Consider the following 14,443-nt stretch of genomic DNA (forward strand, 5'->3'; position numbering starts at 1 on the left):
TTTTGATCCTTGACACTATGCGAAAAGCTTTTTGCAGAAGTCAAATGAGGAAAAAGTATTTAAAACAGCCTTCTTCCCACCTTCGATAAAGTGTTTATCCTATATTGGCCATCTTTTTCCTATCCACACAATACACAGCAACATGCTGACAAGAAAGCGCCTGGCAACTTACCTATACGGCATCTGTGCTTCCCTTTGCATGTTCATCAATGGGTTCGATGCATGTAAGTGCCCAGCGAAAAGATAGCAAAACAAAACCATATACAGTGATATAATTAACATCTGAATTCGATCATCACAGCTGTATTCAATAACCTGCAGGGTATTTCGTCCTTTATGAACTATATGGGTCTCGATAAAAATGATCCATCGGACCAAAGTCTTATCGGTGCGGTCACATCCACTTACATGGCTGCCAGCATTGTCTCTGGTTTATTGGTTGCTCCTTTCGTCTCACATTATTTCGGACGACGCGCTGCTATATTCCTGGGTTGCATCATCGTCATCATTGCTTCCTTCATTCAAAGTAAGTATGCTATGATAGCATCGCTTCTTCCAATTATGTGTTTGCTAATCAGAGTTTGATTTCTTTCTGCACAGCTTTCGCTCCAAACCTTGGTGGTACGTGAATTGCCAGAGCCTATGCGTGCAACATAATTTATGAGCGGATCATTAACTTTAACTTTTTTGTTTTTGCAATGGGACAGCATTCATTGGCGGAAGAATTGTCCTTGGCCTCGGACAAGGTATCGCGTTACCAGTTGGCCCCGTTTTTATGGGCGAGATTTGCCCTGCAGAAGTACGAGGACGTATGATTTCTTTCTGGCAAATGATGTAAGACTCTGACAAAAGTTACTCAACTTTATATCGATGAAATTTTCTGACATTGAATCAATAGGTACTCGGTTGGTGCATTGGTTACATCGTACACTTCCTTTGGTACTCAGAAGAACACTGCTCTCGGCGATTGGCAGTGGAAGATCGTGACCCATATCCAGGCCGCCATTCCTCTCGTTTGTTGCGTTGGTATTTTACTTTGCCCTGAATCACCACGCTGGCTTGTGCAGAAGGGCAAGGATGATAAGGCCCGTCGCGCTCTCGCTAGAGTCCGTGAGGAACACGAGATTGACGCTGAAATCGAAGAGGTGAGGGACGGTGGATTTTCGATATCATATCTTGTTGATTAAATTCGATTACACAGATCAAAGCTGCCATTACCTGGGAAAAAGAAAACACCAGCAACTCCTTCAGGGATCTCTGGAGGGAACCCTCCATTCGTCGTCGCTTGTGTATGCGCCTTCAATGCAATTGTCGATGAAAATATTTCATCTAACAGCTATCTCTAGATCTCGGTCTTATTATCAACTTTGGACAGCAAGTTACAGGTCAATCCATGATGAACAACTACTCGACCCGTGTGTACCAAGAAGTCTTCAACGACGACTCGACAGTCTTACTTATCAATGCCCTCAACTATACTTTCGGCATTCTATTCACCTTGACCTGCACCTTCTTTTCTGACAGACTCGGACGCATAACTATGCTTATGATCGCCGGTATTGGTCAAGCAGCCATGCTTTTGATTGCCGCCACAGTATACCTCACCACTCCAACCAACGCAGACGGCACAAAATCAATAGGTGTCGGCGTCGCTCTCGTCTTGGTCATGTTCCTCTTCACCTTCTTTTACAAACCGGGTTGGGGCGCTACTGTCTGGATTTACACGTCCGAAATTTTCCCAATGAGCGTGCGTGGCATCGCCGTATCTATCTGCACAAACACCCAGAACGTCTCCAACTTAATCATGGCGCAGGCATTCCCGCCTATGTTTACTGCGATGAGCTTTTACTCGTTCTATGTATGGATGGGTGTCAATATCGTACTCGTCGTCCTTATCTGGTTCTTTTATCCTGAAACCAAAGGAGTTCCGCTCGAAGAGATGGATGCTCTCTTTGGTGGCGCAAGCAAGACAGATGCAGTGGCCAATCATGCTTACAAGGCTCACGATAATGACAATTTTAGCCGCGATGAAAAGGCATAAAATATTGGCTGGTCCAATCATTATAATCAAGTTACCCTCTCTTATACGATCTCCTCTAGTTTTCTCTCCATAACTAGTTATCTTATCACTAATGGTGTATTCTGCAACCATGCTCAGGAGCCTGTATAAGTTACAAAACGCTATAATAATAACACCGATTTTCATCTGTAATCGTAGTTGTGATTCTGTTCCGCTGTTCGCAGCGTGATTGACTATAGAAATGAGAAAAGGGTTAGAAAAGTGATTTTCATCGCATTTTGGAAAATTTGAGCAACATACTCCTCTTTGAAGGATGTTTGATTTACGATGAAAACCTAGAAAGAGTAAGTCTCGGCCTTAAAACGCCTATTATTGATGAAGAATAAAAAATGAAAACAAGAAATGAAACATAGCAGACCAATCATTGGGGAAAGGCGGTACAAAGTGAAAAATGAGAAAAGTATTGAGCGAAGAGAAAAAGAAAAGTGATAGTGAACCAATTACGAAAAGGCTAAATGGAATGAGATAGTCGTTTTGACACTTAGAATGATGATATGCAATTTCAGCTGTGCAAAATTGATTTATTTGTCATCCCGCCGACAAGGATGAAGGCAGCGTTGCAGCTTATACTGTTCTTACTCTTCTATAATGGTTCTTACTCTTCGATTTGAAGAGTTTTACAGTCGACTTGAGACCACACTGTGGCAATGCATACAAACACTTGCTGATCAACGCGTCGACGACCCGACATTGACAAAAGTGACCGAAATAGTGCAGACCAATTTTGGACCTCTTTGTGGTGCAGAGAATACGTTAAATGTCTGTCTAGTCGCAGACAAACCGGATTGGCGACGAAATGCTTTGGAGACTGCCTATAGAAGCGCATTATTGAAGACTGCTGTAAGTAACGAAAAGGCCGGGTTACAATATACAGGCTAACTGCAGCATGTAAACGCAATATACAGGAAGATAGCATGGACGTGTCTGCCGATTTTCAAACAAAATATAACATTCTGGATATGGTGCTAGTCAGTTCAGAGCTGGGTACTGTGCACCGTCTTTGTCTATTGCAAAGCTGTACTTACGACTATGTATTGCAGGCTACCTCGATGAAGTCGTTCCTTTAGCGCTTACAGAAGAATTGCTGGATAGCCATACTGTTGCCGGTTGCGAAAAGTTGTTTGCCTATGTCGAAAACAGAAAAGAAAGATTGACAGCGGTAAGTAGTAATGACCGATATCCCCAAGTTCTTGCAAATATGTAATCGTTTGATTAGAACATGGTGCCAGACAAAGGCAAAAGTCTCGTGTTATTACGCATGTGTAATGAGATGCTGCGCAGACTTTCGAAAGAAACGAACACTGTATTCTGTGGACGTATATTGATGTTCCTTGCAAATTCATTCCCTCTAAGTGAGAGATCAGGTACATGTCGCTGAAGAGTTTTAGCAACCGTTTCCAGGGTTCGATGTTAAAATGTCACTGAAGGTGTAAATCGAAAGGGAGAATTCAACATCCATCCAGTTCTTCATGATAATTATGCGGAGGTGGACAGCGATCCAAGCCTCTCAGGTAGATTTAAATGGAACTAGTTTCAATATACATAGTATTTTCTGATGCTTTTCTTGTAGCGGAGCAAAAATCATTCTACAAACTGTTCTGGGAGACAAGGAAATTCTATGCAGATCCTCCACATATTCTCCAAGGAGAAAACTTTACACAATTTCAAAAGGTAATAGATAGCAAAAGAACGTGATTCCTTTTGCATATACTTAATCTCAATCTAGGGTATAGATGCAGTGCTTGAGAAATTCTCGAAAGATTCTCCCGGCAGCTCGAACGAACGAACAAACTCATCAACGGAACCCAATGAAAAGATTGGATCTCGTCGTAGACGGGCAGAGTTGGATGCAGATGAAAAGAAGGATTTAGCAGAACAAATGCTTAAGGAAATCAATCAAGAGTTTCGCTTTCCACGATTGTTAAGCAGTCGCAATTTACTCGATCTTCAGGTATAACCAAGCTTGACAATAATTTCGATGATAGTTTTGCCTGTTGACTATGACTATGGTAGATGCAAGATGTACGCTTTCAACGAAACATTATCCTCCAGACGCTTGTCCTGCTGCAGTATCTTTCTGGTTTCACACATGACGAACAAGAGCATACTCGCGAGTTATTGGCAGCACGGGATAAAAAGCAAACGCTTGTTCAGCCTGCGTTTACGGTCAATCAAGAACAAGTATGTTAAAGAAAAGTACCTTCGACGGCTTTATACTCATGGCTTCTTCCAGTCCGAATGGCTATCCATTACGTATGAGAAACTCCTGAACCTTCTCAGATCAACAATGGAAAGAGGAGAATTATATGTAGACTTGGTGTTGACTTTACTGCGGCATGAACGGAACTGGGTAGGTATGCGGTGATGCTGATACATGGCACGTTGTTTTGACCATAAACCTCAGATTATCTGGAAATCTGCTGGATGCCCGCCCTTTGAGAAATCTCACGCCGATATTACCTCGTTGAATCAAGCAATAAACACCAAGCGACGGAAACTTAATGTAAGACAACGGATTCTGATACCTTTTTATCCTGACGGCTCTGCTAATTGAGTTGCATAGCCTTCGCTTGAAAAATATAAATTCAAATACGGAACCAAAGTAATCACTGAACTGTATAGCCGGAAGCAAGTGCATGTTATGAGGTATGTTGGCTATTGAGAAGTATATGACAATTCTCTAATTCGGTTTATACCCAGTACAAAGCCCGAATTACCAATGGCTAAGCAAGTACTCGAACAGGCAGTTCAGAGATTAGAAGAGGATATGAAGATGACGCCAAGCGAACGAACCACTGTGACAAACGCCGCATTATTCAGAGCGTCACGCCTATTGCTTCCTAATCAAGCAAACGTCATTCCGCAGATTTATGCTCTGAAGAAGGATATTAGAAAGACAATCAATGAAGCACCAGAACGCAAATTAGAACCTGCGCGAGATCAAACAGAAGCGAATGTCAACATGAAAGAAAAGGAAAATGAAGAAGACAGCAACGCCATGAAAGTCGATCAAGCATCAGAAGAAGTGGTCGATGAAAATATCCAACTTTTAAGAGCTGCACAGAAATTGATAAAATAGTCTTTGTATTCATCGTATCATTTCCATCAAGACCGTCACAATGAATAAAAATATCCATGAAGACAATAAAGAAACTGTGCATTGGAACTATCATACGATGTGTACAAGATCAAGTCGAGATGTGGACCTTTTTATACTGTACTTCATACACAGATCTAATTCGCATTTAAAACCGTTCCAGACGGATTGCATCTCGAGGAAAATGATTGAAGGCTGTAGTTGCAGGAGCTGGGAATGTGACATGGGAAACATCCTCGAATCTTTCGTGCTGCATCATTGGTTCATCTATTTGCGTGGTACGAGAGCTGTAGCGACTGCTGGAAAGTCCCAACAAACTATTTAGAGACGCTAGAAGGCCATTAATGGCCGTGTAAATTCCTCTTTCTGTGCTCGTAGTTGTTGGCTGAGATGGATGTTCGCTTTCAACGAGTTGCTCTTCGTCGCTCGTCGCATCTAACCCGGTATTTCGGCATACGATTTTGCCGATGCAGGAACCCCATACATAGGCTGCGTTGTGGATTGCAAAGATGCCATTGTAAGTACATTCTATCGAACATATCCTGTATCTGATAGGTACGTTTAGGAGGTTATCACAGAGTCGGGCCGAATAGCCAAGTTGATACTGCGATTGGCTGTACCAATAACCGCATACATCGCATTGCTCTGCCGTTTTGCTGGCTTGCTCCCGTAAGTGCTCGGGAATACGGCTATCCGCCAATGAACCGGCAAGGAATGCTTGTCTCCGTTCGGGATAGGCATCGATATACGGCGGCTCCTTGGTATCGTGAGAATCCATGACGGCCTTCAAGTGTGCTCTAAGTGCTATCTCGCGCAACGAGGGGACGCTATAATAAGTTGATAGTGCCTTGTCATATTTTTGTACTCGAAGTTCTGATTCCAATGTCTTCTCCCGTCCCATCCGCGCCACAAGTCTTCCACGTACATCTTGCATGGATTTTTGAACTATCTGTTTCAAACACTCTGGAGTTTCAAACAGGTGCTCTGTTTGCATGCCCCAGCGCAAGTCATCAAGATGAGCCAGTTGCACGTACTCCTGGCTACCAATATCGGTCTTGCAAAAGATGCCGCCTGAAGAATCCATCCATTGATTGTCGTAAAACAAGAGAGTCCGTAGCGAGCCGCCGCCATTGCCATTGATATTTTTTGATTGCCGGATACTCAAGTAGCTGGCAGGTCGCGGAATTGCTGAGAATGCGATACCGAGCGAGACGCACTCGGACACTTCTTTCAAAGAAGCCGTTGCCAGCGTAGATGAAGGGAAGTATCGCAATTTATTGCGCCGGATATCCAATTTCCGTAGTTTTTGTAGCCGACTGAACATACGATGAGGCAGATCCTCAAGGTCGTTTTGAACAAGACCTATCTTGACGATCTGGGTCAAATTTCCAATAGTGGCGGGAAGACTCCTGAGTTGGTTGTCATTCAGGTTGAGCCATTGTAATTTTGACAAGAGCCCTATCTCCTGTGGTAGCTCTGTGAGGAAATTTATCGCCAAGTTGAGTCGTCGCAAATCTGGGCATTGTCTCGCCAGCCTTCGGATGAAATATGGATCGATTTTTGCAAGCATGCACGTATGAAGATCAAGAGTGATAAGACGCTTGTACCCGTGGCTCATAAACGAGGGAGATATACTGCGTAGTGGATTTCCAGACAGATATAAATGTGTCAAACAGGACGGTGGGTTGTAAATGAGAGAATCCGGGATGCTGCAAAGCATATTAGAAGCCAAATGGAGAGTCTGCAGCGTATCTGGCAACACTACATCAGATGGTATATGCACTAATTTGTTTCGCTGCAACAGTAATGTCTCCAAATTTTCGAGTTGGCATATGACTCGTGGCAATTCTATGTGATTTGCATCATGAGATGAAATGTCCGAAAAGACTGGTTGCTTGCATACCGTAAAAGTTGTTTCCTTGGATGCCGAGGCCTTTGAGCTGCGTGCAGTGCGCCAAGTCAGGCGGTAACTGCCTAAGCGAGTTTTCCGCAAGCGTCAGCCATTGCAAATGCAGAAAGCAAGGAAATATCCTCTCTGGAATATAGCTGATGTGGTTGCACGCGAGAGACAACGACGTCAAATTGCATAAAGATAGCAACTGCAAAGGGAAATCTGTCAGGGAATTGTCGCGTAGCGTCAATTCTCGTATCTGTTTTGCATAATGCTCGAATATATGCTCCAATCCCTCCAAATCTCTGAGTTGACTACTTCTCAGGTAGACATGGTTGAACGAGCCTTTGATGGTCGACGATTGAATCTGTGCTGGGTGTAGAGCGTTCTGAGATCGACTAACGATATATAAATGCATAAGATTATGATACATGATGACTATTACTTTGTACGCTGCTTTACTTTTCAACCCAGTTGAATATCCTTCTCAATGTATCGGACATGGTATTGACATGAGTTCAAATAAAGGCACTTTTGACAAAATGAGAGTTGCTCGTAAGATGGACGGTTGCACTTGTTTCGGTTGCTTCAGTTTTTAACAATGATTGTTTGGTCTCACGATTTATCTTTGTTGTAGATGATAAAAACAAATATATAATTTTCGCTGCATGCGTCATTATTGCAACTGTGACTTTGCGAATTTGAGCATTTCATCCAGGTTATTCTTGTCCACGAGTTTCAGGAGTCCTGAAGTGCAACTATTGCTGCTAAAGTCTATTGCAAAATCAGTTAATTAGCCCAAGATGGCATGTATGCGCTGTCTTTTCGCACTTGCCGAAACTATCAAAAACATCGCAGCTACAATGTTCATAATCTCTGTTGACAGGGCAATGACTTGCGACGGAGTGAGTATAACCGATGCTGTTGAAAAAATGTATCTTATGGCGTGGCAAAAACATGGCTGCAGCTAAAGTTCGTACAGGAGCATCGCTCCACCTACATGACGCAATGCTTGTCAACGCCGAAGTATGTTTGTTATTACTTGCATGCTGTACGTACCTCTCATAAAAGAATCCACCTCTACGATCTAAAAACTTAAAGTATGATTGGTATGCTTCTGAACGTAGAAATTTGAGGTCCACTATCTCAAAATTGGACCACATGTGACAGTAATTGTATTCGCCAAAATCATCGAGTAGCCACGGCATAATCGTCTTGTTTGACGATAATACAAGGTGAGGGTTATCCTTCATAAAGTCACGAGTAGTCAGCCAAAGACTTTGGATAGCTCCCGGTAATTCGCGCATAGTGAGCGTGAATGCTATAATTGTGTACTATTGAATATGATTCCTATCCTATTTTTTTACTCTTTCTTACCTATAGACTTGTTTCTTGATTTCATGTAATCGAAGGGATCGAATGGCATATTGCAAGTGTATGTTGACTCCGGCTCAACTCGCCACACATATTCGGCATTTTGGAACAGCGGATGATGGTAAAATAATCCAGATTGGTATCTTAGGGATTTGTATGGTCACCTTCTGCCCAAGCATATTACATATTTACTGGCTTACCGTAACAGTTGATGGAACGAAGGGCTGCCTGCTTTGTAGATACCCATGCGAAGCATTTCCAGCATACGATTTTCAGCAATGGGTACATCGATCCAACTTGGATATGCCCACACATTCGGATTGATTTTGCCAAAGAAGATCGGTGCTTGTGTAGCTTTTCGTATATATTTGCGGAAATCGAAGGAGAAGTCTTGGTCGTTGAGGAGAACCCAAGGATAACAAAATCGATGGTTGAATCTATCTTCGACGCTCTTAATAGCTTGTCGTGCTCCTTGGATATCTTCATTTCGAACAAGCATATAGAGCACCCCCCGTACCGGCAACGATTGCCAAATATCCTCAGGAATTTCTCGATCGTAATTATAGTCTGGATGCAAGTGTTTAGCGAGATCATACTCTGTCAGGATAGTGTCATTTCCTATGCTCGTCATATATGGCGCTTCCGCTGCATCGTCCTTAGTAAACTTGATCGAATCATTGCTTAAAGACGGTATATGCTCCCTCCTCGTCAAGTCACGCCCAAAAAAAAACGCTGCCGTCGCGAGCCCAACGAGAATTGATGCTTGTATTAATTGCCGTACAATGCCGCGGCGTTTAATAGGACGTTTAGACCGCGGCGAATATACAATGTCGTTCTCTAGATAATACATTGACAAGGAACAAAAGCTACGCGCCGGTGGAAGAGAAGGAGGAAAATAGATCTTCTTCACTGCGGTCGAGTATAAAATTTCGACAAGAGGCATGCACAGCGGCTACAGAAGTCGCATAAAAGCCAGCATTCTTGTTCCGGTTTAAGAAGAATTACAGTACTGCATCCATTCATGTTAATTTGCACGATCGTTAATCATTCATTGCTCCACGTTGCTTGTCTATTTGACAATTCACTCCATAAATCGTCAATCTCAATTAAAATGTACCTTCCTAACCTTTATTATGCAAGCATTGTTTTGCCCTCGAAGCAAGGCGAGAGCGAAGCAAGCTTGCCTTTTTCATGAAAGAATTGACAAAGTCAGATTACAAAGATAGCGATACAAGCAGGAACAAAAGAGGACAGGAAAAAAAAATGAAGGAAGGATATCGAAGATACAAAGACTTCCAGTACATCATTTGTATTCAACTGGACAATCATACATATTTACGCAAAGAGCATTCCGAAATTCACCGGGGATCTCTCACACGTTTAAGATTCGATAGTGAATACTCTTGCCATACATTGGTGCATTCGGAATACTCTCCGTTGGTTGGCGGTAGCGATGAACTAACAAAAGGAGAAGACTTACGCCCGAAAGCGCCTAGTGGTAAAGGTTGCCTCGATTCGCGTGAAGTGATCCAGGCTAGGCTGAATGAGGCCAAATGGTAAGAACTGCATATTCGATATTTGACGTTTGGATCTTGAAGCAACTCACAATGAATAATAACCAAGAGTAATACTAAAGCGAAAATGTGATCAGCAAATGCACCAGGTCAGGACAGAGGCTACTTACGAGGACAGTTAAATCAAGTCCTGTACACAGGTAAAATGCTGGAAGCGAATGTGTGCAGTTACGCGTGACGCCCAACACCTCTGGAACGGTGGACCAAGTGACGTCTTTAAAGGTCTTGAGGTGTCCAAATCGAGTTGCCTGGGGAGTACAACACGGCTAATTGCCCAGCATGTAGGTAAATCAGCCCGCTTGTGACAAATTGACAAGTGCATACCACCGTCGTTCTTCCAGAAATATCGTGCTCGATTTTACCCAGCCGTTCCTTTATTTGCATTAAGCGGTGCACGTATTTTACCTTTCTACAGATTGAGTGGCTATTATACTGCGGATTGCTCCCATACATCGTCTGGAAACATTATTGTGACTCTTTTCTACCTCTTGTTTAAATTCTACATTTCACGGGTGCAACGGTTGATTCATACTTGCATCCATTTAGTTACAGCGTAAATTCCATCATTTCTGCTGTCGCTCTTCTTGATTAGCATATCAGTTTCATCTATGGCAGCCATGGATATTCGAGAATTTCTGGCTCGATGGAAGATTGCAAAGAAGTTGTTACTGTTCAAAAATATTCCATGACGTGCTGAAGGCGAAAATTTACATATTAGAGTGTGCTGCGATGTCTGCAATGAGGCGAGTAGCCCAATTTTGTCCCTCCAGTCAGCAGGAAGCACAATATTTGATGATCTACGCAACTCTCCAATATATTTACAGAAATGGAGTTTCAAGGAGGTAGAACGTACACCACTTAGGGCTATTACCGGATACCAAACTCGCATATATTTTCTTCTTTACATCTTTGGTTATTAACCTGGACATGACAGATTACAAGCGTTCAGAAGGTAGCAAAGTACTATCTACCCAAATTCTTGCAGCTGCATTGAGGACAATAGTGTAAGCGGCTTGCGTATCACGATTTCTTATATTTACACCGTTCTTGTAGCTTGGACATGACACCTTGAGGCATAACAATGCACCGTTATCGTTTCCGTCTTTCCGTCACGGCAGGTGTATATCGCCGATGGTTCTTTCGTAATTTCGAGCGTCCATGCTTCGTGTGCTCTTTGATCCAGGCACCCACAGCAGTGGCTGCTCGAGCAATTGCCATTATGAGTGCCCGCTTCACCCAAGATACTTCTTCTCCAGATGCCAGTGTATCGTACGCCTTCTTCACCATAAGATATTGCGCATAATTTCCTTCCTGTTCCTTGGTAGCGAAGGAAGTTGAATTGCCTCATATTATATCCGCAACTGTTTTCTTCATACGTTTAGCTTTAGAACAATGAAAAGGTAAGAAAATGAACACATTCTATATATTTGTGATAGGTTCATGTATTACATTAAGTAAAGGTGTTCAACCTACTTACAAATCGTCACTCATCATGTATTTGTATGTATATAGATAGCAGTTTGTCAGTGGCAAATTGGTTTTAGCGCTTCTCTCTGTCTACGTTGCCCTCCCAGGCATTGGAATTACGACGTCACTCCCGCCCTCGAGTACATTATCTCCTTAGACGCGACAGAACAGCTTTCCGACGAATTGCTTACCCTTAAAACAGCCTTGTTACTGGCCATGGTAGGTTTCCTCCGTCCTTCTGATCTGGCCCGTGTGGACCTGGACCAATCCTCAGTGTCCGACAAGCAACTCTTACGACTGTTGGTGGCTCTCCCAAAGAAAAACGTCACGGAGTGCATATCAGCAAGACAGTCAGTATTCATCCACACCGTGATGCCTTGCTATGTCCCGTCAAAGCTTTCCTCGTGCTTCCCACTCACACCATCAATTGTCTGTTCCGATCCCTCCGCAACAACACAGTGTCGTGTCCAGGTCTAACGACCAATATGGAAGAGGTAAAGATTCTTAAGTGACGTTCAGCCTCAACGTACTTACTTTCATCACAATATCACCTCTACGCTACCTTACAATGCCACACACTGAACCTGTTGGCCCGGAGCGTATCTCAAAAGACATTCAGCAAGTCATGCAATATGTCAAGAGGACGGACAATCCACCCCTTCCGAAAGCTAGAGCGCTTAGGGCCACCCTAGCCGCCCCCAAGCGACGAGGCGGCTGTCTATCATGTATACCCAATGCATTTGTCTACCAGAATCGCAAAGCCAGTCGAATCATATAATGGCACCTCTGATTACAATTTTCAGCTGCACTCTGTTGCTATAGTCGCCAATGGGCAGGTGCTACCCTTCAGCTTTTTATATATGATCGAATGCTTATACCCACACACGTAATGTAAAATTTACAGACTGTAGTCAAGAACTTAATTCAAAAGTAGTGCATCCGCAAGCAACCTTGTACAGAAGATAGGTGGCAGATGGATATTTCAGATATACGCAAGATTCAAAGCGGACGAAGGTACCAGATCTAGATAAAATCGACAATTGTCTAAGTTGCATCATTTTTGGTAACCAGGAAATACTTTGCTTACTCAATTCCTGCAATGATTTGTTCTTGTCATTTTCATCAAAAGTTCGTCTGGATAAAATGTGCAATTAGTGCCAGTTACCAAAGGACATTAGTTTGTCGTTATTACTTTGGGAAAGTAGTCGACAGTGCAAAGGAAGATGTGATGCCACTAGAATGTATGTGTTGATAGACATCAGCAAGCGTAGCCTCAGCGGGGAATGTTTGAGTAATAGGAGAGGCGCCTGGTACACGTATCTACAAAGACGTGAATGCGTAAACATGCTGGTAAGGTAGATATATATAAGTTTTGGTTTATACCTGAAGACGAGCTTCATTATAGGTTCGTTTAGTTTGCGAGGCTGCCGTCGGCGGTACAGTAACTTGGCCTGTTTGGGGTGCAGCTTCATTCTGCAACCTGTTCTTCGCAGCTTCCCTTCTCGCTGCGCGCTCACGCTTATCCTGTTCGATTTGAGCTTTTATTTTTGCTCTGGCAATTCTTTCCTCTTCTTTTTCGCGGCGCTTTGCAGCTGCAGCCTGTTTAAGCTCTTTTTCTTCCAATCTTGCTCTTGCTTCCGAAATATCTTGGCCAGCTTTACGCCTAATGCGTTCCTGTTCCTTCCTATTCTCCAAATCATTTTGGGCTTGCGCAGCTCGTTTTTCTGCTAGACGCGCTTTCAACTCTGCCAACTTTGCTTTCTTTTCTTCCTCGGTCAGCGGTTTAATCTTCTTCGTACTCTCGGAGAAATTTTGATGCGATGATCGTGCAGCGTGTAGTTGAGCGCTGTTTGCTACAATTTCTCTTTAGAGAAGATCGCAACAACCTTTATGTCTGAAAGATTTCTTACCATCTCTAAAGGTTTTACCGCAATCATCGCAGACTAAACTCTGTGCTGTTTCCTGCTGCGGTCTTACTTCACCTATAATAGCATATTATTTTCCTGTAGGGAATACACATTATCCTGCCTCACCTTTTTGAATGCTGCTACTATCCGAATCCTGAGGTGGTGCGCCGAGCGTCTGGCTATCGTTACCAACTATATGGCTGGAATCAGCTTCATTGTCAGGCTCATCCGTCACTTCAGGATGTGCAAGCAGCCTTGCTAGCAGTGAGTTGGATATTTATCTCAATAATAAGCATATACATACCAGTCAAGAGCGGGTTGCAGACCAGCACCTTTGATCGCCTTCCATGCTTTTTCCCTGTCAATCAAACACGTAACTCAGCAGTTGCGCAGCAACGCAATGGCAGTCTAGCGCGTACGCCTTAACACGGGAGAACCCCATGCTGACTAAAAGATCAATGTCGGAAGCCATCTTGTGTTGAAAGTGAACAGTGTGGTCGAGTATCCACAGCTCGTGTCCTCGAGTCTGGAAAATTGTGCGGAGAAATGTGAATTGGATACTTCTATTTACTAGTCGGAGGTGTCCATTTGTGGACAAAGGGTCCATTAATGGACCCTTTTTGAATGTATTTTTCTGCGTAATAAAAGACCTCCAATCCTTTCTCAAAACCAATGAGCCGCTTCCTAGCAGGTATGAAGATTAATGTGATGCAAGTGACAAAGGTCACTTCATAATGGGACATCGCATCGAAAGGGCATGTCGCCATAGATCGATACTTCGAATTTGCGGCCCCGAGGTGGTAATTTGTAATGAACGTAGAATCCACGTATGATTAAATAGATCCTACGTTTTATTTCATATTATTTAAACTAGACCAATGAAACTATATCTATCAAAGGCTTTATGTATTTTGGATGAGGAAAAGATGCATAACTACAGTTCTCGTACTGTCCACTAATGGATACTTCGAGAAGCCCGCGTACTAGCCAAATTTGATCGTCCGTATCTCCAAAGATACCCATAGTATCAACTTTAAATTAATTTTGGACGTT

At 43.1% G+C, this 14,443-nt stretch overlaps 6 protein-coding genes across 6 annotated transcripts; 3 read left to right on the plus strand and 3 right to left on the minus strand.

The window, feature by feature from the left end:
- Positions 1-142: 142 nt before the first annotated feature.
- Positions 143-2,041, plus strand: VTP01DRAFT_935 (uncharacterized protein; the record flags this gene model as incomplete). The annotated part of the gene is made up of 7 exons (XM_069388572.1): positions 143-224; positions 302-526; positions 601-621; positions 708-834; positions 899-1,145; positions 1,202-1,289; positions 1,347-2,041. 7 exons carry the CDS (start codon positions 143-145, stop codon positions 2,039-2,041), a joined length of 1,485 nt encoding a protein of 494 aa, XP_069245355.1.
- Positions 2,042-2,668: 627 nt separating this feature from the next.
- Positions 2,669-5,159, plus strand: VTP01DRAFT_936 (uncharacterized protein; the record flags this gene model as incomplete). The annotated part of the gene is made up of 12 exons (XM_069388583.1): positions 2,669-2,920; positions 2,986-3,064; positions 3,121-3,239; positions 3,297-3,444; positions 3,508-3,591; positions 3,651-3,751; positions 3,807-4,031; positions 4,094-4,261; positions 4,314-4,430; positions 4,485-4,583; positions 4,644-4,726; positions 4,781-5,159. The coding sequence occupies 12 exons, from the start codon at positions 2,669-2,671 to the stop codon at positions 5,157-5,159; spliced, it is 1,854 nt and encodes a 617-aa protein (XP_069245356.1).
- Positions 5,160-5,325: 166 nt separating this feature from the next.
- Positions 5,326-7,571, minus strand: VTP01DRAFT_937 (uncharacterized protein; the record flags this gene model as incomplete). Its single annotated transcript, XM_069388594.1, has 3 exons — positions 5,326-7,025; positions 7,081-7,466; positions 7,531-7,571. 3 exons carry the CDS (start codon positions 7,569-7,571, stop codon positions 5,326-5,328), a joined length of 2,127 nt encoding a protein of 708 aa, XP_069245357.1.
- Positions 7,572-7,744: 173 nt separating this feature from the next.
- On the minus strand, positions 7,745-10,400 carry VTP01DRAFT_938 (uncharacterized protein; the record flags this gene model as incomplete). The annotated part of the gene is made up of 9 exons (XM_069388605.1): positions 7,745-7,842; positions 7,904-8,064; positions 8,128-8,389; positions 8,446-8,585; positions 8,643-9,279; positions 9,923-10,005; positions 10,062-10,072; positions 10,127-10,264; positions 10,341-10,400. The coding sequence occupies 9 exons, from the start codon at positions 10,398-10,400 to the stop codon at positions 7,745-7,747; spliced, it is 1,590 nt and encodes a 529-aa protein (XP_069245358.1).
- A 697-nt stretch (positions 10,401-11,097) lies between these two features.
- VTP01DRAFT_939 (uncharacterized protein) lies at positions 11,098-11,960 on the plus strand (the record flags this gene model as incomplete). The annotated part of the gene is made up of 2 exons (XM_069388616.1): positions 11,098-11,285; positions 11,591-11,960. 2 exons carry the CDS (start codon positions 11,098-11,100, stop codon positions 11,958-11,960), a joined length of 558 nt encoding a protein of 185 aa, XP_069245359.1.
- A 505-nt stretch (positions 11,961-12,465) lies between these two features.
- VTP01DRAFT_940 (uncharacterized protein) lies at positions 12,466-13,862 on the minus strand (the record flags this gene model as incomplete). The annotated part of the gene is made up of 8 exons (XM_069388628.1): positions 12,466-12,506; positions 12,571-12,617; positions 12,676-12,803; positions 12,867-13,336; positions 13,394-13,465; positions 13,517-13,644; positions 13,695-13,748; positions 13,810-13,862. The coding sequence occupies 8 exons, from the start codon at positions 13,860-13,862 to the stop codon at positions 12,466-12,468; spliced, it is 993 nt and encodes a 330-aa protein (XP_069245360.1).
- Positions 13,863-14,443: the final 581 nt, after the last annotated feature.

Source organism: Rhizomucor pusillus (genome assembly GCF_041956525.1).
Source record: "Rhizomucor pusillus strain CBS 183.67 unplaced genomic scaffold VTP01scaffold_1, whole genome shotgun sequence".
Lineage (NCBI taxonomy): Eukaryota > Fungi > Mucoromycota > Mucoromycetes > Mucorales > Lichtheimiaceae > Rhizomucor > Rhizomucor pusillus.